General features: G+C 45.3%; 1 protein-coding gene across 1 annotated transcript in view; it reads right to left on the bottom strand.

Moving 5' to 3' along the window:
- CDH13 (cadherin 13) overlaps positions 1 to 21,955 on the bottom strand; it is a 1,022,168-nt gene that overhangs the window by 631,682 nt on the left and 368,531 nt on the right. The window contains exon 3 of the mRNA XM_067721248.1: positions 9,366 to 9,574. Within this exon, the coding sequence (XP_067577349.1) occupies positions 9,366 to 9,574 (209 nt within the window). The remainder of the gene's footprint in view (positions 1 to 9,365; positions 9,575 to 21,955) is intronic.

The following is a 21,955-nucleotide window of genomic DNA, read 5'->3' as shown; positions in this document are numbered from 1 at the left end:
TAGAATCAGAAAGCCCAGGCCCAATTTCCAATTCTGCCACTTGCTGACAGGATGATGACATTGGCCAAGTCACTCAACATCTCTGAACCTGGGCTACTTCTGCATCAGCAAAGTAGGAAACAGTTTACCAGTGGCACAGGCTGGCTATGAGGAGCAGAAAAACAGACGTTTGTGTGAGAACATCTAAGACAATGTCCTGACATCTAGTAGACCCCCAGTGAATGACTCTTTCCATTTCTCTTTCAAAATTTATAAATATTCCAGAAGAATTCCATGGCAGCCCTGTCTAACTGATAGCCAATTTCTACTTGTGGCTATTAAGCACTTAAAATTCAGCTAATCTACAATGAGATGTGCTGTGAGTGTAAAATACATACTGCATTTCAAAGATTCAGTATAAAAAGAATGTAAAAAATTATTAATAATGTTTACCTGATTACTTATTGATATATCTTAGGGAAATTATAATATGTTTTAGGTTTTATATATATTGGGGTAAATTTATTTATATATATATATATATATATATACACACACACTTCATAGATACTCTCCATATCTAGATATATCTCTATATGTCTATATATATGTATATATGTATATGTAGAGAGATAGAGATATATATAGATATATCTATATAGATATGGAGAGTATCTACAGATATACAGAAATAGAGATATATCTATACAGAGAATATCTACATCTATGAAATTTAAGCTAATATGCATATATTGGGTGTGAGTATGTGTGTATGCATATATAAAATATATACATTGGGTATATTTATGGTTAAATATATATATGTTAAATATACACTATATATGGTTTAATATATACTATTTTTTATTAGCTTTATTTATTTATTATTTTGGCTGTACTGTGTCTTAGCTGCGGCATGCAGGCTTCTTAGTTGAGGTACGTAGACTCTTAGTTGCAGCATGCATGTGGGATCTAGTTTCCCGACCAGGGATCGAACCCAGGCCCCCTGCATTGGGAGCGGGGAGTCTTACCCACTGGACCACCAGGGAAGTGCCTGGTTTAATATATACTACTAAAATTAATTTCACCTGTGTCTTTTTCTAATGTTACAATAAGGAAACCTAAAATTACATATGTGGCTCGCATTGCTTTTCTATTGGCCCACACTTCTGTACAACATAAAATCTTGAGTCTTCACAAGCCAAAAAGAAGCTACTTTTAGTTATCTAGACTTTCTATGGGATCAGTTATTTTTCCCCAAGCATTTCAATTAAAATTAATCTTCAGAATATAGTTTTCTTAGATTCTAATCCACAAAGCAATCTGTTATCTCCTTAAATTAATGAGTCGAAGGATGTCTCTTAGCTACTATATTTGAATAGTATCCTGGAGCTAAGAATCATAAACATAACAATTTAGCTGTGTGTCAAAATGTAACAGCCTAATACCCTATTCTAGGCCCAATTCTTGGATCTGTACCATAATTTTGGAGCTATACATTTTCCCCAATTTGGGTAACAGTTAAATGGATACTGATTTTCCTTAATAGTAACTGGGGAGGCATTTGCCATGAACAGTGGTCCTCTGCAGGTTTTTGAAGTTAACACTCTTGTTAAATCAGAGCATATTACATATCTACAGCTTTAACTCTTCATTTCTTTATGGCCACAGTAAATACACAGATTGGCTCTCCACCATGGTGGTTATAAAATGTATTTCATGGGAGCAAGATGGATACCACTGACCAGCTTGACAGACTCCAAGCCCTTCCCAGTCAATGTGATAAGATCTGGAGACAAGGCTCTTAATTTTACCATAAGCTGGTTGCTCTCATTCTCAGAGATGCTTTAAACAAATGAAGTCAAGTCACATGGATGCAGTGTGACAGGCACTTTGGGGGTTAGACAGTATAGTGGCCAGAACAGAGAAGATTCAAATAGTTGGCTCAGGGATGATAAAAACTGGAGTTTATCTCAGTAACAAAAGTGCAAAAATATTTTTGTCTAGAATGTGTGAGATTAGTAAAAATGGAAAAAAGTATGCATAAGTGACAGCAACTGGGTACTTCAGTGAAGAATAAACAATTCGTGATTGAGAATCTGCTGTTAGCACTGGGTTAGGTACAATACATATTTTTTCAACTTCATGTACCCCATTATGGTATATAAGCAAGGCCAGGGTATCACTGTACAGATGAGAAAACGAAACCTCAAAGCAGTTAGGTGACTTTTCAGTGGCACATGACTTATTAAGTACTAAATGTTTGATTAAATCCCAGTTTGGAGTCATTCCAGGTCCCGGTTAATTAATATCATCCACAACAATTCAGCTAAATGTCCCAGAGCACATACATATGCAGGAACAGAGGGGCACTCAGCCGCTGCTTTTGAGCTTCTAGACTCACCGTTCCAAGAGGTACTTAACAAATGGAACCTTAAGATTCTGCAAAGCAGTGGATTTAAAAGGTATAATTCCCCTGAGGATCAAGATACATAATTAACAGCAATATTAATATTGGCTTCTGATCAGTTGATGACATATTTTATTTTAAATATTAAAAATAAAAACAATGGTTTCTCCCAAGTTGCTCCTTCCTCTACTTGCTCCTTTTATTTTATTTTTTTGGAACTGTTTCCATTATGATTCTTGGAACTGGATTAGGAGCCAAACTTATGCCTTTTTTTTTTTTTTTTTTTTTTTTTTTTGCGGTACGCGGGCCTCTCACTGTTGTGGCCTCTCCCGTTGCAGAGCACAGGCTCCGGACGTGCAGGCTCAGCGGCCATGGCTCACGGGCCCAGCCGCTCCGCGACATATGGGATCCTCCCGGACCGGGTCACGAACCCGTGTCCCCCACATCGGCAGGTGGACTCTCAACCACTGCGCCACCAGGGAAGCCCCAAACTTATGTCTTTTAAATTGCATGCTTACAGTGGTAATGATCAAACAAGGTAAACAAGCCTTAAATTTTGCCTTTTCAATTTCTGTCATAACTTTCTCTGTTCATCTTATTTTTTTTCACGGATTTTTTAAATGGCCAAAAAAAGGGGAAAATAATTTTTTTTTTGCATTTAATTTAAGCAACTTGATTAAGAGACCAGTTTCCCTTTACTGAGAATACCATGCACTGACTTCCAGTTAAGAAGTGTGAACTGTTTGTAATTAACTTCTACATACTTCAAGTCTTTCGATGTTTGTTAAGTGAACCCATAGGAATAAAGAATCCTCTCTCGGAAGTTCAGTCAGTGTTTCACGTAAGTTCATGTATAATCTTGAATTCTCTAGTTGTGTAACTGACAGAATTTGGTCTTGTTGGAAGGGAGGAAGGATTGGGTTGTCTGAATTTGCCCAGTTCACTCACTGTGCATGTATTACAGTCTGACTCTAATGATATGATGAGGAGGAATAACTGGCTTTCTCGTGGCCCTTACTTTGTGCTCGGCACTGTTCTAAATACTTTGCATACATTTACTCATTTAATCCTTGTGACATCTCTGTGAAGTTGATACTATTATGAGCCTATTCTATGTCTGACGGTACTGGAGCAGAGGTGGCAAGCGTGGCACTGGGAATCATGCCAAGGTATCCAGCTCCAGGGCAGTGTTCTCAGCCTTCCTGCATGGAAGCCAGAGCCCTGAGTTCCAGAGCTCAGAATCGAGACGAAAACAAACACAGAAAAATGAGATGGTTAAAGTTTAAGGCTATGATGGGGGGCAACCAGGCAGGGCTCTCTGAAGAGCATGGAGGAAAAATCACTTAACCAGCCAGGGGACAGTCAGAGAGGTGTCCCTGAAGAAGAGAAATCTTGGCAGGTCCAGAAGTTTCCAAAGAGTTAGCCCTGTCAACTGGTGCTGGCCATGGGGCAGCTGGGGCCACGGCGAAGAGGGCATAATCCAGACAGAGGAATGGCCAGCAGGAACGGGAGGGAGAGCTCGGCCAGTTCAAGAAACCACATGTGGTTTGGTATTGGGGGGTGGGGGCAGAGTTCAATGCAGGGAGTGGTATGAAAGGAGGGACTCAATCTACTCATGCATTTATTCAAAAGACATTTACTGAACACCAACTATATGCCAGCACTGTGCCCGGTGCTGAAGATAGAGCAGTGGACACACCAGGAAGAAAGGAAGGAAAGCAGGGAGTGAGAGAGGGAAGTAGAAAGCAAATGGACTATATTCCTGCCTTCAGGGAGCTTATAGGCTCATCAGGGAGCCACACTTTAAACATCCTTTAAATAAGGAAGTAAATGCTTAGTTACCAACTGAGAAGAAGGCCAGGAAGGAATAGAACAGGTGCTAGAAGTGAGACTAGCAGGGGAGACCTTCCTTTGGAATGGGTACCAGGGAAGGCTCTGGGAGGAAGTAACATTTCAGCAGGTCACGCCACTTAGAAATGAACAGGAATCAGGCTTGAGGGAAGGCTGTAGAGACCAGGCTAGACTGTAAAGGACCTTTTCACACATATATAAAGACTTCAGAATTTATCCCAAGAGCCAAAGAGCCTGATGAGGAAGGAAGGGCCCATTAGGCAGAGGAGTGATGGGATCAGATTTGCACTGATAACCCCAGTCTGGGGGCAGGGAAGCCTGATTCAAGCCTGTAGCTTGTGGGCCTCCACAACTCTCCCTTCTGCTACATGCATGTCTCCTCCTTTGCTCATGAGACCCAGCTGCCTGGGTCACAGGTGTCTAAATTCTAGAGTTGCTTAGAGCGTGAACTCTCACATTTCAAAATGTATCTGGTAGCTACAGTCTCTTTAGCTCCCAAACATCAATTCAAAATAAATTCCTGCAAGCTCTCTGATGTTCTTACTTCCCAGCCTGACTTTATTGAGTTCTTATTTGATGTCAGAATTTGGTGCCATAATCTACAGTTATGGAAGCTACAAATTCTTAAATTAGAAATAAATAAATAAGAGGCATATTTTTTCCCCAGGCTTGAAACGTGTAAATGAGGTTGATGAGTCCCATTTACACCGACGGTAAAGACATCTCTATCCAAGATGCAAAAGGAATGAAACACAGAGCTTTTCCATGTAAACCTTTGGAGTTCTATATTCAAGGTAAAAATAACTAACCAATTAATAAGTAAGTAAATAAAAGCAAATGCTCTCTTGTCTTCATGTTCACCATTGCCAGGCAGTGAGGGACAGCAGATCTAGTGGGGACAAGCCACAGTTCTGTCCAGACATTCTTCTGTGAGTCAAGTTCATGATCACATTCCACAGGCTAGAAAATGCCTTTGTCCACGCATGGTTAACCCTGGCCCCCTCCTTAACCATCCCCCCTCGTCTGTCCAAAGACACGGGATTAAACTGCTCCTCCACCCATGCAGATCTAAGATGATCTTACACGGACCAGGAAGGTACTAGCTTCTGGGCAACCCATTAAAAAGGCAGCAATAGCTTGAGCATCTATAATTAAAGCATTAACAATCAGACTTCACAGATTTGGGCTACAGGCCTTCCCGTGAAACGGGGTCACAGGGAGCAGGTAAGGTAAGAGAGGCACATCCTTTTTTTGTGTGTGGGTGGTACGCGGGCCTCTCACTGCCGCGGCCCCTCCCGCTGCGGAGCACAGGCTCCGGACGTGCAGGCCCAGCGGCCACGGCCCACGGGCCCAGCCGCTCCGTGGCACGTGGGATCCTCCCGGACCGGGGCACGAACCCGCGTCCCCTGCATCGGCAGGCAGACTCCCAACCACTGCGCCACCAGGGAAGCCCGGCACATCCTTTTATTAAAGAATTGCTAGGCTCCAGTTACTGCAGCTGAATTGGGCTTCACTGGGGTTACATTTGTCTTAGAGAATCCTTCCTTCCCAAACATAGTGATGTGAAACCACCCGCTGTGACATCTCTCCTGTTGTGGTTGTGCTGGGTGCCCCAGCGCCCTTGCTTCTCTCTTCAGCCTCACTTTCTTCTTCTAGCTCTAATCTCTGGTTTCTGTGTCGTGGCCTCAGAGAGGACATTTAGCCCATGGTTCCTTATCCTTTCTCGAGAGGTTCTAAAATAATGCCCTTGATGGGACAGGTCACCGGGTGTCTGGTGCTGAGCCCAATGGAATGATTCTGTGATAGAGGCTCTATTCTTAACCCTGCTTTGTAGATGAGGATGTTGAAGTGCAGGGAGATGAGTGGCTTGCCCAAGGTCACATCATCATAAGTGGTGGAGCAGAAATTTGAACCCACTTAAGTCTGACACCAAAGCCAAAGCCCCACCACTATGCTGCTTTTCCCCCAGATGTTTACCCAGAGATCCATCCCTGTCTCTATCAAGATGTCCCCAGGAGCTGCCAACTCAACGCATCGAAGCTGGACTATTCACCTTTCCCAACCTATCCTTCCCTGACTGGTCCAGTCCATCTCCATCCTCCTAGGCTAGACAATTTGGAATCATCAGGACGCTGAATTTTGGCTCTTTCTTCCTTCAAACCACACCTTCCACTGGTTGTTCCCCTCCATCGCTACTGTATTGCTCTAACTCATGCCTTCACCTTTGGACCCATGGGTAGCCACCCAAGGGGCACAGTCCTCTGGTGAGCAAAGTGGCAGGAAGGAGAACGGATAGAGAGGCCAGAATCTCAATCTCATTTCTGCCAATTTCAAGCTAGGAGATCCTGGCCAGGTCCTCACATCTGTAGGAAGGGAGCGCCATCAGCAGCCTCACAGGAGGTTGTGAGGGTTAGGAATAACACCCATTAAAGCATACCCTGAGATGCACACACTTATGAAGAGTCCCGCTAAACAATACAGGTTCTCACTCACCTCTCTGTGCCTCGGTTTACCGCAGTTTGTAAAATGGGGACAGTAGCATGTGCCTCATCAGTGGTGGGCAGATGAGTCAGCCTCTGCGGCCTGTGAGTGCAGCACCCGGCACACAGTAAGCGCCAGGCACTCATTGGCTGTCGTTACCAGCCCACCTCCCCTGCCCTCTCGCTTCTCTAAAGGCACAGAGCAGCCATCACCACTGCCTCCCTACTTGGTACTTAATCAACACACACGTTCACTTTCTCTCCCCAACCAGGAGCTGAGCTGACTAGTGTACTTATTGCTTTCCTTCTCTAGCAGCTGGCCCACTCTGCCACACAGAGTAGGGCTTCAAAAATACCAACTGGGTATCCGTGAAGGACTGTGCTTTCCTTAGAGGGCTTCTCTGGCTAGCTATTTTGTTTTCCTAGCCTTTTCTTTTTGGGGACTTTTTGTATTATGGACACATCTGGGCAACTTCACAAGGCCGATTTTCAAACCTCATAGAATTACTGGAGGCGGGAGATGAATGCCCCGTTCAGCTGGAGCCTGGCAAACTGACCAGGACAGCAGCCTCCACTGTGCTTTATAAGAAGCAAACGATTGCAGCCAAGCTATGTGGACGGTGTGTTCAGAAAGAGACAAATGAGAAACAGCCGGGGCTCCCAGGAGCTTTGCCTCCAGAAGGGTGTCTTTCTGGAACTCAAGAGACCAGCTCTTCAAGACTGAGTCTCTTCGTAACGATCCTGGGTCTCCAAGCCTATGAAAGCGAAGTTTTGTCCTAAGAAGTGCCTCCAATCCCTTCTACTCTGCTGTGAGCTAAATACTACGATACTGTCTGTTCCAGATTTAAAGATGAGCTGTCAATCACAATGAACAATATTCATCTAAATACATCCTGTCCTGGATGTGAACCCCCTACTGTGAATCTCTGGGCCGTTTACTTGTTCCCAAGAAACACTCTGTGCTGCACATTCTGGCAGTTTTGTTGCTTTCGATATTTGCAAGTCATTTATATCATGAGTTAGTGAGATGCTGTGAAAATGACCACGGCTAAGTGAGAGATAAGCTCGCTTTTGTGGTGCCAATGGATTTCCACACTGGTATGTATTCACCGAGATCCTATTTTCTTTTGAAAACATCAGTGGCACACTGTGGATTCATTTGTAGCTTGCTATCTACCCTTAACTCACAGATTCACAGATATAAAGGGGAATTACGGAGCTTGTCCAGTCCAGGGATGGCAAATATGTTCCAGCCCTACAAACATCTCTAAATGACCAATGGATAGTAGCTTCCAGAAGCATTGCATTGGGAGAGATACTCAGGTCAAGCCAGGGGTGATTAGCAGTATCTGCCACGTATATGGTGACAGAGTGGGGCAGCACACGTGCCACTTACTTGCCATTGCAGACAGTTTAACCCCTCTAGTCTGCAGATATATGACTCTTTCAAGATCACACACACAGCCTTGGCAGGAAAGCAACACTCACATTGCCATTTGTACTGTCTCTGCTCCCCAGCTGTGGAATCGGTGTTCACTCCACCACTGAACAAAATGAGCAGATAAAGCAGGGTTATGGGGAGCGTGGCAGATGGAGAAAGGCAGTGGGAACCACAGGCTTTAAAAACCTGGGTAAGAGCAGGCCAGGAGCAGGTAGGAAAAGGCTAGCCGCACCAGGCTGGGGCCACGCCGTTATTATTGTTATTGTTTTGCCTGGGTCTTGCTGGGTGTCATCCCTGTCTATAATTGAGAAGCCACAGAGTCTCTGAACTCCTGGTGAAGCAGGAGTAGGTAAGTCCATTGTACCAAATGTTTCTGGATGACACAATGAGGAAGCCTGAAGGGCACTTTGTGGCATTCCTAAAGTCACATGTGTGCAGGGGCAGAGATCTGCATACATGTGCATGCGGAAAGGAATGGGCACCAGTGCATGGCAAAGGGGCAGCGCCACATGCCATGGTTGCCTCATATACAACTCCAGTGGGCGACTCTGGTTCTTGCCTGCCCAACTTCCATTTCCCTTCCTTAGATGACAGCACCCTAACTTACTCTGAGTAACTAACGACCCTTTTTTTCACTCTCAGTCCATTTGCTTTAGGTGGGGCTGAGTCTACCCTGGTTTGGGGGCAAGGCATGTGACCCAGACTTAGCCAACCAGAGCCTCAGGACCAAATGGACACGGTAACTGGCTCAGGGATGGACACACGCTCTAAGGACAGCCAATGAGATTCGATTTCAAGCTTGGGTTGCCAGTATCAGGAAGAGATGCTCTCTCAGGTGACATCAGACTGAGAAAATGAAGCGGAGCTGCTGAGACCTCCACACAGGGAAGCAGGGATGGTTGGGACTGTCTAAGAGTAAAGACAGTAGAAGGAAAATGGAACCACAGATGGATAAGACCAAAGTTGAGGTTGTCATCTGGGCACAGATACATAGCCATGCTAGCAGGCAAAGCTAACCCTGAAATATTTGTCACATGACCCCCAAAATTCCCCCGGCCAGACTGTGTTCTGAGTTAGGTTTCTATCATTTGCAAACAGCAAAAGAATCTTGACCAATAATAAACCAAAGACCCATTTTCCCCATAAGACATACAGACCGCAATGTTCCTCCTTGGACCCAACTTATCCCAAACAGTTATATTACCTGCAAGGAGCCCCGGATGTCTTTCCCCCCGACAATCACGAGTTCTGCCATGTCTTCCGCATGGGGAGTCTGGGCGTGGACGAATAGAGTCTTGCCCACTGCAGTTATGTTTCTCAGGGCGACTAAGCTGCCATCATTGTTCACCTTGAAGTATGGGCTGGAGACCTCATAGTGTAGCTTGTCATTTCCCTTACAGTCACTGAAGGTCACTGGCAAAAACAAAACACATGAACAGAAACAGGAGTGTGAGTAGGTTGGGCAGCTCAGTCCTGGAGCTATCTTTGACCATTAAATGTGGATTACCACTCTGCATTCCAGATCCACAAATGCTGCCCCTTATCCCACAGCACCCTCTTGTAGCCATATGGCTCTGACTGTGCTGAAGGACCTCACTCAATCAAGAATCGTCCTTAATCACCTCCCATGGCCCAGGCAGGTGCAAAGCCCTTTGATGCACAAAGAGAACCTCTTCCCTGCCCTAGAGTGTAGTGAGTTAAGCGTACAGTCAGATATGGTGGAGTGATGTTTGAGGACACGATCTCCTTCCTTCTGTACGAGGTGCTGTGGCAGAACCAGAGAGTTCAGGAGCCTTGAGGGACAGCTTCATAGACACGATATCTGAGCTGGGTCTTGAAGATGAACGGGAAATTAGAAGGCCCCTAAGAGGGTATTGGGGTTCTAGGTTACTAAAAGGCATGGAGGTGGTGAAGTAACAAAACAGACTCAGAGAAAGAGAACTAACTCAGTGCACTGGGACCAGAGGTGGACTTGAAATGATGCAGGGCTGGGGAGGTGGAGAGGCTGGAAATGAAGCTGAACATGTTCTTTAGATACAAATTAGGAAATGCCACTAAGTTAGGGGGCTGCCTCATAGCCCTGAACTATTTTTAGTGTGGACAGGGTCAAGGTCAAGTGTGTGTTCTGGTCCATAGCCCTGAACTATTTTTAGTGTGGAGAGGGTCAAGGTCAGGTGTGTGTTCTGGTTCCAGTGTAGATCAGTGCTTCCCATGGGGCTGGGGTGTATCAGAATCACATGAGAGATTTGTTTTTTAAGTACCGAGCACCCAGTCCAAAGATTCTAATTTAGTAGCTCTGGGTTCTACAGAGCGGTTTGGAGAAGGGCAAGAAGAGAAGCCAAGAAAACTGTTAGTCTGGTGTCATACCAGTGACGCCTGGACCAGATCAGGACAGTGGCTGGAGAGATGTGAGGGCACTTCCTACAGTTGCATGGCTAGGTCGTGTCCGAGAAGCAGCCATGCTGGCGGAACCGCATGGAGCTCAGGGCCGTTAACATGAGCAGCAGCTGTGACGGCTCATCCGTCACGCTTCCCTCTGCGGTGCGTGTTTACTTAGTGCACGATTCTGTTACTACAGGTATCACCACTTATTGTCTGTATGTGTGTATGCCTGTCTGCCTTCCTCTGTAAACTCTGGGGACCCTGTGGGTAAGCGTGGAATTGTATTACCTGCTTTCTTCCCCACCCCCACTTTTGTTTTTTTAGCTCTCTGCTAAACAGTCTCGTTTGTTCGTTTACTAAACCTTTAATTGGAGCGTAACACAGATACAGAAGAGCACATAAATCAGAATGTACAGCTCAGCGAATTTTCACAAAGTGGGCACATCCGTGTGCCCAGCGCCCAGCCCTAGACACAAAATATTACCAGCCCCCCTTCCTCCCCCTCCCCGAGTAGAATCCCTACCCTCCTCCCCAAAGGCTACACTATCCTAACTTCTAATACCATAGATTAGTTTCATTCGTACTTGCACTTCATGCAAATGGAATCGTAGAGTGGGTGCTCATTTGTGTCTGCCCCTTCACTCAACATTATGTTTGTAAGATCCATCCAAGTGGCTGCAGGTAGCGCAGTTTATCCTCGTCAGTGTATAGAATTCCATTACGTGGCCATACTGCGTCCATTTATGTACTCTACTGTTGATGGGCATATGGGCTATTTCCAGTTTGGGGTTCTTAAAATATTACTACCAGGAACCTTCTTGTGTGTCTTTTAGTGACAATATCTACCTGGGTCCAAGTACACTGTTAAAGCCATATAACTGTCTGCTGAATTAAGCTGATCTTTCTATTCTGGGACCATAATTCTTATGGTGATAATAACCATTTTAGCTGATCATTATAATGGCTAATGTGAATTGAACACTTTCTACACATGCAACTCAGGGCTAAGCATTTTACGTACGTGACCTTATTTAATCTTTACAACAGTTTTGACCCCCTCCCTCCACAGTCTGTAGATAAAGTAACTGAGGCTTCTGAGAGGGCAAAGGAGGTGCCCAGCACGCAGTCTGTAAATCATAAAACCAAGATTTGAACCCTGGTCTGTCCGCTTTTCACCACTACCTGATCTCAGTAAAGACACAGCCCTGTTGTAAAACACTCCCCTCCTGAAATCCCATCAGAACCTGCATATAATGATGTGAGTCCCCAGCTCAGTCCTGCTCTCACGTTCCCACCCAGTCCGGAAGCACTTCCCAGGGTACCAGTGCCACCTCGAGGTCCCTCTGTGTCAGGGCTCCAGCGCCTTTCCTGGCTGCCAAGTCAGCTCTAGGGGCTTCTCTGTAATGTACACACATGGGATCTCTTGGGAGTCTGCAGCTCTCAGACACTTGTTCACTTCCTCTGACCATCCTCGTAGCTAAGAGTGATTGGGCGTGGCTGGGTTCAGGTTCTGGAAGTGAACTATGAAGGAGAGACACGGAGGTTGCTTTCATTGTCACCATCAGTTAGCATCAATCCACTGAAGGCACACTGCTCAGATGACAGGGCCCGCTTGGGAACTTGTTGTCTATTTTGCCAGGATGCTGGTTCTGGCCTTAGTCCCTGGGCAGGATCAAAGAAGACAGTCTCAGCTGGGAAGGGCTGGAGGCTAGGGAAGGCACACAAAGGCTAATATGGTTATTATCACCACAGTAATTATCTTCCCAGAATAGAGAGACTCTGTAGGGGTTCTAGTTTCACAGGTAAATTCCTTCCTTCTTCCCTTCCTTCCTTTTCTCTTTCCTTCCACAAATATTTCCTGAGCCCAGGTTATGCCGGATGTTGGGTTTATAATGTGGAACAAAGATGGACACAGTCCCTGGCTTGAAGTCTAGTATGAGGGTGGAGGGGTGGAGATGGACATTAATAGGGGACTTATTACAGGCAGACAGAACCACAACATGTGGAATGGCCCTGTGGCATTCAGGGAGCTGCAAATAAGCCAGTGAGATGGGCACAGAGAGCAAGGGAGAAAGCAAAGAAGAGATAAGCTGGTCCAGGAAATGTGGGGTCTGGAAGGTCACATAAAGACGTATTCCTTGAAGGAAATTGGGACCCGTCCATCACAACTGTAGAACCGACTTTCCTCCTCTTGAGTCTCTCGTACAGCTCTGGCTCCCCATGCAAAATAATGCTCAACACTCAACATCCTCCCTGTCCAAGCTGTCCACTGGCCCCCCACTGGCATCCATCTTCACTCTGTGTCTCCCACATTACCCACTTCCGCACCTCCCAACAGCTACGCCACTCTCCTACCCCTTTGATGGATTGTATCGCTCCCTCTGTGCAGAAGGTAAATACTTCCCAGCTTCTTCACCCTGTTAACTCTATCATTACCTCTATCATTAACTCTATCATTCTTGGAGAGTCAGCTTGGGCCACTTCTCCAAATATCCTCTTTGTGTTTCCAGCATTTCCTGTACATAGTGAATTTTATATCATATCAACAGGTCCACTCTATGTATCTGTTTTCCCCATCAGAACCAAGGGCAGAAATTGGATCTTATTCTTTTATTCATCTCCAGCAATGAACAGAAAGCTTTTCCATACAGGAGGCCATCAATAACAATTCCACTTAATTACTCTCTCGGGGCTAAATGATGCTCTAGTGGTGGTGGTGCAGGGGTACCTCTTCCACACTGGGCGCAGAAGATACTGCAGGCAAGGCTGAGAAGGAAGGCCCCTTATCACCTCTTGTCTTGGTTGAGCCCAGCAGTGGAGCCAGGTAGGACATGAAGAACTCAGCCATGGTCTCCCCTTAGTTCCCCAGGCTCTGTGTGCATCCATTCATGCCAGCACTTAGCCTCCTGTGCTTAGCTTTGCCTTAGCTCACTGGTGAAGTCAGGGGTGGTGCCTTATCTTCCCTCATAATCCCAATAAAGCTTCGCATAGCCACTAAGCATAGCTGGGATCGGTGTGTGAGTGTTGAATGAAGTTTTGACAAAGAACAGTAACTTGTTATTTACTGAGTGGCATCTGAGTGCCAGGCTCTGGGCCCGAGACTGTACATTCAGTCTCTCCTTTTAGCCTCATAGCAATTCTAATCTATAGCAGCATTTCCCCACCTTTTTTCATTATCTCCCCTGACCCAGGAGCGTTTTCAGATGTTTTTGTCTAACAGCCACCATTCTCATGAATCGTCAATGTCATAGACATACTGTATACCAGTTTATTAACTGCATGTATATCTGTACTCTACACACACACAAAGTACAATTTTTGCCTCTCTCCCAAGAACCCATGTCACCGCTTTGGTGACATACAGCCCCACTGAGAATGCATAATCTACTATAAGCATCATTTCCATATTATGGGAGAAAAGACTGAGCCTTGGAGAGACTGACTAACATGCTCAAGGCCACACACCCAGAAAAGGCAGACACCTGGTCCCAGTCTGATCAGTCTGCATCTACAGTTCAAGCTCTCGGCACATCCATTTCCCAGAAATGATAAATGAGAGGAAAAAGGGCAGCTGCCCCCAGCCTGTCCCCTCAGGCCTCTCACTGATCCCTCCAGGTCGTCAGAGGTACCAGGTGAGGGCACACTGAGAGACCACATCTACATTCAGGACCTGGCACACAGTAGGCCCTCAATATATTCTAGCTCTCTTCCCAACTTGTGCTATCAAGTACCTAGGGTTGCATAATGGGGTCTTATGTATTTTAGACAGCTTTTACCAGTTCAGGAGTGAGTGCTTTAGACTGTGGGTCTTTTTCAAGGCTATGAGAATCACCTAGAGAATATTTTTTAAAAGTAGCAATACCTGTCCCAACTCCGAACCGAGATTCTGACATAGCTAGGCTGGGGTCCAGGCACTAGTATCTCTTTAAGACTCCCCAGATGAATCTAATGCAGCCAGGGCCAAGAACTAGGACCTTGGACAATGGATTCCTTGTCAAGATGCCAGGTTTCCACATTTCCCAGCGATTCCTGGCACAGAGAAGAGGGTGGGGACCTATCATGCCAGGAACTGCTATTCTCGTGCCCTAAGAAGCAGCAGTTTTAATGGTAGGTTTCTAAGTCCTTTTCCAATCCTGGCTCATGTATAGTGGCCCTGAGACCTTGGGAAAGCCACCTGTCCCTTTAACCAAGGAACAAACAACAGTACCTCCCCTCATAGGTACTATAATTCTTACGGTGAGCATTAAACAAGATATGTACCTAGGTACATAAAGCACTTTGGACAGACCCTGGTGCCCCATGAATAAGAACTATTCTCATCATTATTCCTGTAATTCTGGGCATTAAAGGAGCTTCACTTTCCTTTTCTACACAGCTTCCTTCTTCTAGCTGGTTTTCTGCCTGCCTCCTGGGTCCTTCCGCCTCCTTCTAGGCAGGTACCCGTGTTCTGGCCTATGCGGTTACCATGGGGATGGTTACTACAGACATTTCTGCTGAGGCTAAAGGAGTGAGGCAGATGATTCTGATCCAAACTTGCCCATCTTTGGATCCTCCCACTTTTCTTGGCAAAGCCCTACCTGTCTCACATGAGAAGTCATGAAGGAAAAATGACATCAAAGGAGTGAAATTACAGTGCCTGCCCATAGTGGACGCCACAAAGTGATATTAAATATTCTTCAAATGATTGTTTGTAAAGATAAGAGGCCAAAAATCCAAGTCATTCTCTTTTCTAAAAGAGCGACGCTGTGCTGAGAGTCTTCTATTCATGACTGCGGTGAATCCTCACATTACGCATTTGATGTGAGGACTTTTTTCCTCTGGCAGACGAGACCTAGTGTGGCCAAATGAGGTTAAGGCCAGTTAGTCTAGGCTAGTCTGCCTAAGCAAATGTGCTCCTTCCTAAAAACCAACTAGCTTCCAGATTCACAGTCTAGCCATACTTTCACACCTGATCTATTATTCATTTAATATTTTTCTTTTAATTGACTGACATTTTCATTTACAAAATTATTTGAAGATAATCAAATAATTTATAGTACATGATGAATGTGCCAAATGTGTTTTTTTTTCTAAAAATAAATTTAAGAAGTCAAGTAAAAACATATGTTTGTCCATGTATGCACTAAAACCCTCACAATGATGTGTGTTCCATTCTCCAGAAATGCTGGCTTGGGCTATATTCCTCCCTCATTTGAACAAATGCATGCCTGGCTCTACCCTACTCAGGCTTAAAATCTAGGAGGGCTCTGATATAATTATATATGATTATCTGATAATAATCTAGGAGAGCTTCTGATATTTGAAATAATATATACAACATGAGTAATGAGGTCATGAGAAAGACGAAAACCTTAGAAAAGGCACAAATCTAGACCACTCCGACGATCGTGTTTTAATATTAATCAAAACAGAAATAGGTCACAACACTCTTTGTTTCTTCGTCCCCCTGAAGGAAACAGACTCTACTTCCCCACTGATTGTAATCTCCCCTTAAATTTCCTATTACAGGGCACAATTGATAGGATCAGCCCTGCATTGTCTTACATTATGAACTTTGTTGACACAATCAAAATGTCAGTGATTCTCAAACTTTTAAATAGAGATCAAGCCAGTGCATGTTTCAGGGTGCAGAGTTCAAAGAACACATGAAGGATGAAATTGAATAGTCTATGTCTATTTTTTTAAAAAAATAGATGTTTCTATAGAGACAACCTCCTAAGTAGCTCAGAATAACACCATGAAGATAATTGAAAGGAAAAATTCTAATAAACAATTAAACTTGTGAACAAATATTGAAAACCTCTATCTGAGGGGGAAAAGGAGCCATCTGTACTATTCTGAACCTACAAAGGACTTCCTTACATAGCTTATCACTAGTACTTAAAAGAGCTTCTGGAAAAAAATTATATATATAATATAGTACACATGGGGATTTACTGGAATCAATTGCACAACATCATTCTTTGAAATAATCTTTGAACACCCTAGGAGAAGAAAGGGGGGAAGTAAAAGGTCCCCACCTGGGGGAAAAATGCAAATTAGGCGAATGGCACCACTCAGAGTTTCAATTATGCTTTCAGCGTGTTTCCACTCAAAATGTCCTCTGGGCTTAATGCAAATGTCACAGAAGACAAACTTTAGCTGGGAGACAAAACCACAATTGAAATGGGTAGTTTGGCATGTGAATTAAGGGGCTTAATCTTCCTGACCTTGATTTTATGCTTTTCTATTTCTTTCTTTTGAATGTGGTTCTTAGGGATGGAAATGGAAAAGGCATAGAATCCTTACCATCTAGAAATGTGTGAGGAAGCAAATTAAGCCATATTATGATCCCAGAAAATGTAACAATGCAGATGGATTTAAATTTATCTGCAAAATAAAGAGCAGGCCTGCTCATGTAGGTAAGTATGAACTAAATATGGAATCTGTGCTATTCTTATAAGTGTTCTGGGGTGAGTCTGTGATCCATGCACTCGTATCTTACATGGGCAAATGGTCCTAAACACATTATTCACATTTGTAGAGACTGGTCTACACATAACTTTAGGGCCTCTCAGAGTTGGTGGCCTGGTGGAGTCTTGGTGGCCAAGACTCCACTTGTACACGTGTGTGGGGATGTGTGACGATCAGTAGTAGTGTGGGGTTGGAACCAGTCAACCTGGGACGTGTATTCCTCCCACAGTCAGATGCACTTGGATCTACTTCTAGCAACCTATACTTGCACACGGAAGAGAATGGCTCTGTTTCAGCAGTATGCTGGTAAAAAAAAGAAAACAAACAAAAATGCAGAATGTACGTTGTTTACTCCCTCTTAAGACTGTACCACATATCTTGGTACTCATAGCTCAGTTAGTCAAACAGAATTCAATTCAATTCAATTGCTCCATTTAGCACGAAGGGCCTGCATATCCATTGATCTGCAGAGTCTTCGCTGGGGCACGGAAAGCCATGCCTTTCTAACAACTGAAATAGCACTTAGTTCAGAAACATCAGATGGACTCTGCCCAGGATACACACCATCAGTTAATTGCTTTTCACACCCTCAGTAGGGTCCAACTTTCTTTGAAAGAACTCAAAGGACTTTAGTCCAGAGGCTCTTTGGATTTGCCCAAGTGAGAGAAACAGAAAACATTTTCTTCTGCTTCTCAGAACACCCTCATTACTCAAGTCTTCTAGTCAATCAAGGTTTCATTAACATATGTTCAGTCCCACCCACGTTGGACCAGATCCCTGTATGATACATCCTCCAGCCTTGATTTTGTCTACCCTCCTGATTCCTGAATGCACGGAACCATACCCTGTGTTCCATGTTTGGCCTGGAGTCAGCATTGAATTGACATCCACAGAGCTTCTGTAAGGTTCTTGTCATGCTCCTAATCATGACTGATTATCCCAGCAGTGGATGTCACCTCCAAAGGCTGTGTAGATCTGATAGGTGCAGAATGCACATAAAACGGTCCTAATACATCCCATGTGTCAATCCCAAGTTTGATAAAATAGAGTTTCAATTCTATCATGTCAGCCAAAGACATCATAATGAATGATTCCATCAAGTGATCTTCAGCAGAAACCTATTTTTTGCCATGTAAACCCTTAAGGGACTCCTCCTGGAAAAAGAGCCCACATCTGCTTGCAGGGGATTTTCTCTACCTACCATTAAAAACTGAGCTGCTAGCTCTGGATTTAGTCTTTTCTGCCAGGGTCTTACATTTTCCTCTTGCTACTGATTTTTTTTTAAAACACAGCAGGTTGTTTTCTGAAAAAATGCTACGCAGTTTCTATCCCATGGTGGTTATAATCACTATGAATTTGTATCTCAGATTGGAATTTATATGGCACAGTGCCTGACACAGTACATACTCAGTCCTGTTTGTTGAACGAATAAATAGCAGAACTGTAATTTGGTAGATAAGCACATTTGAAACTCCCCAAACAAAACTGAGAAGGATGGCCCAAACTCATGTAAAGATTTGAGTAAGCTGGCTTGAAAGTCACCTGATCATTGAAACGGGAATCACTGATTCAGCAACTTTGAGAATCACCAAGTCTCAGATTTACAGAGATTCCCTCTGATTTCATATTACTAGCCTATGTCTCTTACTCAGTTCTCAGTTTTTGATTTATCTAGTAATTATGTGTACACATGTCTCCCTCTCTGAGTATCTATAGGGTAAGTTAATGAGAAAAGAAACTTGCTCCACTATAACTCATATTTGATCTTGCTGTTGGAGCTGTCTGGAGACATGTAGCAGAGTGTCCTGGCTGAGCCTAGATTGAGATTCAGATCCTGACGGTGTATGCTGCTCTGGCAGTACCGTGATTTCCCAAATACCCCCATACGCCATGAGGAGACATACATATAGAGAAAGGGACCTTTAAGAAGGTGGACCACAGAGGCGGCGGAGTCAAGATGGCCGACTAGGAGAACATGGAGTTCGCGTCTCTGCATAACTAGGTCACCTACCAGGCACCAGTGGGGGACCACAGACACTTAAGGGGATGCGAGGAACCCCCAGCGACTGGGTAGGACCTGCGGGGGAGGGAGTGGGGAGGAGAAGTGGAAGCGGGATGGGACCAGTGCCCCTGAGGGGCGGCTAGGGGAGGGGAAGGGATCCAATGCTCAGAGGGGAAAGTGGGGGCACTGCTGGGAGGGCAGAGGACCAGAAGGGAGCGTGGCCAGCATTTCCCCTGCCCACCTGGGCCCCCGGGAGCCTGCTGAGATCCCGGGCCTGATCCTCTGCCCACCCAGGCCCCCTCCGGCCGCATGGCTGCCGAGGGAGTGTGAGGGAGGAAAGGGGAGGCAAGTGTAAAGGCCGGACAAACGGGACCAGCACCCCTGAGGGGCGGCTGTGGGGGGAGGAGTTCCCATACCCAGTGGGGCCCACCCACGGTTAGGGGTCCAGTGGTGACTGGGGACACCCTCAGGAGGGGGGGGAACAGAAGGGAGCGTGGCCAGCACTTTCGCCGCCTGCCTGGGCACCGGGAAGCCTGTTGGGCTCCCAGGCCTAAACCCACGCCCTCAGAGGCTCCCTCCAGGAGCGAGCCTCCTGGAGGCCTAGGCCTCGCCCCTACACCCCCACCCAGGGCCCTACCTCTGCACGGGGCACTCCAAGAACCCCTCTGAGACCTCTCCAACCGTCCACACACCCTCAGGCCGGGCCTTACCTCCAAACTGCAGAACTCCACACTCTGAGGAGCCCCTCAGGCTGTGCTGCCTTTTTCCCAAAATGCACAGGTCCTGAGACTAGGCCCCGCCCCACGCTTAAACGTCACCCCGCCTAGGCCCCACCCCCCTAAAACCCGCCCCTGCCTAAGTTCCACCCCCCCTAAGCTCCACCCCCCCAGCCAAGGCCTTTTTTTTTTTTCTCTTTTAGGGTGTGGTTCTCTTTTACCTTGTTGTTGTTGATTCATTTATATTTTTATTTGCTCTAATAAATCTTTTATTTTCCTAATTTTATTTTACTCTTTGTACTTTGTTATTGTTTTGTGCCTTTTGGCTTGTTCCTTTTTTTCCTTTTTTCTGTTGTGGTTCTGTTTTACCTTGCTGTAGTTGTTTCAATTATATTTTTATTTTTCCTAATATATTTTTTACCTTTCTAATTTTGTTTTATTTTTTATTCTTTGTTATTGTATTGTTCCTTTTTGTTCTTTTCTTTCACAGCACCGCATGGCTTGTGGGATATTGGTTCCCCAGCCAGGGGTCAGGCCTGAGCTCCTGTGGTGGGAGAGCTGAGTCCAAACCACTGGATTAACAGAGAACCTCAGACCCCAGGGAATAGTAATCAGAGTGAGGCCTCCTGGAGGTCCTCATAGAGGCACCAAGACCAGGCTCTACCGACTGCCTGCAAACTACAGTGCTAGAAGCCTCAGGCCAAACAACCAGTAAGACAGCAATATAGCCCCACCCATCAAAAAATACGAGACAACAAAAAAATATGTTACAGACGAAGGAGCAAGGTAAAAACCTACAAGACCAAATAAATGAAGAGGCAATAGGAAAGTCACCTGGAAAAGAATTTGGAGTAATGACAGTAAAGATGATCCAAAATCTCAGAAACAGAATGGAGAGAATACAAGAAATGTTAAGGACCTAGAAGAACTAAAGCGCAAACAAGCAGTGACGAACAGCACCATAACTGAAATTAGAAATACTCTAGAAGCAATCAATAGCAGAATAACTGAGGCAGAAGAACGGGTAAGTGAGTTGGAAGAGAAAATGGTGGAAATAACTGCTGTGGAGCAGAGTAAAGAAAACAGAATGAAAATAATTGAGGACAGTCTCAGAGACCTCTGGGACAACATTAAACGCACCAACATTCGAATTATAGGGGTCCCAGAAGAAGAAGAGAAAGAGAAAATATTTGAAGAGATTATAGTTGAAAACTTCCCTAACATGGGAAATGAAATAGCCACCTAAGTCCAGGAAGCGCAGAGAGTCCCATACAGGATAAACCCCAGGAGAAACATACCCAGACACATAGTAATCAAACTAACAAAAATTAAATTCAAAGAAAAAATATTAAAAGCAGCAAGGGAGGCTGGGAGCTGAGGCTCGGGTTTCAGTTGGAGCGCAGGGAGAAGACTGGTGGTGTGAACACAGCCTGAAGGGGTTAGGGCACCAGGGCTAGCCGGGAGGGAGTCCAGGGAAAAGTCTGGACCTGCCGAAGAGGCAAGAGACTTTTTCTTCCCTCTTTGTTTCCTGGAGTGCGAGGAGAGGGGATTAAGCGCGCTGCTTAAAGGAGCTCCAGAGATGGGCGCGAGCCGCGGCTAACAGCGCGGACCCCACAGACGGGCATGAGACACCAAGAAGCCTGTGTGGGAGCACAGGTCACTATACACACCACCCTTCCAGGGAGCCTGTGCAGCCCTCCACTGCAAGGGTCCCAAGATGCAGGGACAACTTCCCCGGGAGAACGCACGGCCCACCTCAGGCTGGTGCAACGTCATGCCAGCCTCTGCCACCACAGGCTCGCCTGGCATCATGCCTCTCCCTCCCCCCGGCCTGAGTGAGCCAGAGCCCCTGAATCAGCTGCTCCTTTAACCCCGTCCTGTCTGAGCAAAGAACAGACGCCCTCCAGTGACATACACAGAGAGGCGGGGCCAAATCCAAAGCTGGGCCCCGGGAGCTGTTCGAACAAAGAAGAGAAAGGGAAATCTCTCCCAGCAGCCTCAGGAGCAGCGGATTAAATCTCCAAAATCAACTTGATGTACACCCTGCATCTGTGGAATACCTGAATAGACAACGAATCATCCCAAATTGCGGAGGTGGACTTTGAGAGCAAGATTTATTATTTTTTCTCCTTTTCCTCTTTTTGTGAGTGTGTATGCGTCTGTGTGAGATTTTGGCTGTATAGCTTTGCTTACACCATTTATCCTAGGGTTCTATCCGTCCGTTTTTTTTTTTTTTTACTT

This window comes from Pseudorca crassidens, chromosome 20 (genome assembly GCF_039906515.1).
Source record: "Pseudorca crassidens isolate mPseCra1 chromosome 20, mPseCra1.hap1, whole genome shotgun sequence".
NCBI lineage: Eukaryota > Metazoa > Chordata > Mammalia > Artiodactyla > Delphinidae > Pseudorca > Pseudorca crassidens.
The sequence above is the reverse complement of the archived record's forward strand: the minus strand, read 5'-3'. Positions and strand labels throughout refer to the sequence as shown.